Source organism: Orycteropus afer, unplaced genomic scaffold (assembly GCF_000298275.1).
Source record: "Orycteropus afer afer isolate SDZICR_OR568_19922 unplaced genomic scaffold, OryAfe1.0 scaffold00064, whole genome shotgun sequence".
Lineage (NCBI taxonomy): Eukaryota > Metazoa > Chordata > Mammalia > Tubulidentata > Orycteropodidae > Orycteropus > Orycteropus afer.
The window spans coordinates 4,705,134-4,706,416 of record NW_006921651.1 but is presented as its reverse complement, the minus strand read 5'-3'; the positions used below and the strand labels follow the sequence as shown (position 1 = coordinate 4,706,416).

At 34.6% G+C, this 1,283-nt stretch overlaps 1 protein-coding gene across 1 annotated transcript in view; it reads right to left on the bottom strand.

The window, feature by feature from the left end:
- The window catches only part of ARMH3 (armadillo like helical domain containing 3), a 261,984-nt gene that overhangs the window by 248,973 nt on the left and 11,728 nt on the right, over nucleotides 1-1,283 (bottom strand). Inside the window, 1 exon segment of the mRNA XM_042780830.1 lies at nucleotides 731-838. Coding sequence (XP_042636764.1) covers nucleotides 731-838 — 108 coding nt within the window.

The following is a 1,283-nucleotide window of genomic DNA, read 5'->3' as shown; positions in this document are numbered from 1 at the left end:
AGTCAATGTCATGAGACAAAGTGTATGTGAGCTGCTGTATGGAAAGTGAATTTGCTCTGTAAACTTTCGCCCAAATCACAATAAAAATTAAAAAAAAAAAAAAAAAGCAGTCAGACACAATAGGCCACACATTGTATGATTCCATTTATATAAGATGTTTAGAATAGGCAAATCGAGAGACATAAAGTAGATAAATGGTTGCCAGGAGCTAGAGGAATGGGTAATAACTGCTAATGGGTATAGGTTTTCTCTTTGGATTGATAAAGATGTTCTCAAATTAGATAATGGTAAATATACTAAAAACTATGGAATTGAATTACACACTTTAAAAGGATGGATTGTATGATATATGAATTACACAGCAATACAACTATTATTTTTAAAAAGACAGTTTTCAAAGTTAGTTTTTAAACTAACTTTAAAAGTTTTAGTTAAAGATAGTTTTAAAAGGTATTAAATATAAAAGCTTAAAGTTTAGAACTGAATTTGCTATATATATTTAAATTCATGAATGTTCCTGAGAATGTATGATCAAATGATGTAATTAATAAACTGCTCAGTATTTCATTTCCCTTTATTCTGAGAATCCAAACCTGCTAAATAAAAATATTCTAATTCAATGCCAATTCTATCATCTATATCTGAGACCAAATTTCTTCATACAGATGGCATCCATAAACAGCTACCAGAAGCGGCCATTCACAGGCACATCTGCAACTTAATACCTCACCTTCATGCACAGCTCCGCTTTGTCAAAGCCCATCAGCATGTTGATAATGTCAAACCCAGACGTAGACTTATTCTTCTGATGGACTCCTCGAATGAGTGCACACAAGGTCTGCAAAGACAAGAGAAAGAATTCTTTCCAGAGAGGAAATCTCAAAATTAGAAGGACACTGGAGCTGTAGCCTATCATAACCTCAAAATCTCCCGCTTACACAGCTGACTTTTAATTTCTATTACTCAGAGCTCCAACACTGCCTGAGTCTTAGTATGTACTTAATCCAGAATTAAGAGAGGAACAGCAATGGAAACTGTTGCTTTTTTTTTTTTTTTTTTTTTTGGCCATCTTCTGAAAAAATTATACTGCAGTCAAAGACTAAAAGGTAGAGGTTCCGGCAAGATGGCGGACTAGGCAGAAGGATTGCACAGGCCCTCTTCAACAAAGAAAAGGGAAACCAATTAACACAGACACAGAAGATAATCTTGGACCCCTGAGCCTTGAAGGAAAGGATGCAGAATTGGACTAAACCCCAACTAGCAGAAGAATTTGCATGAAAATA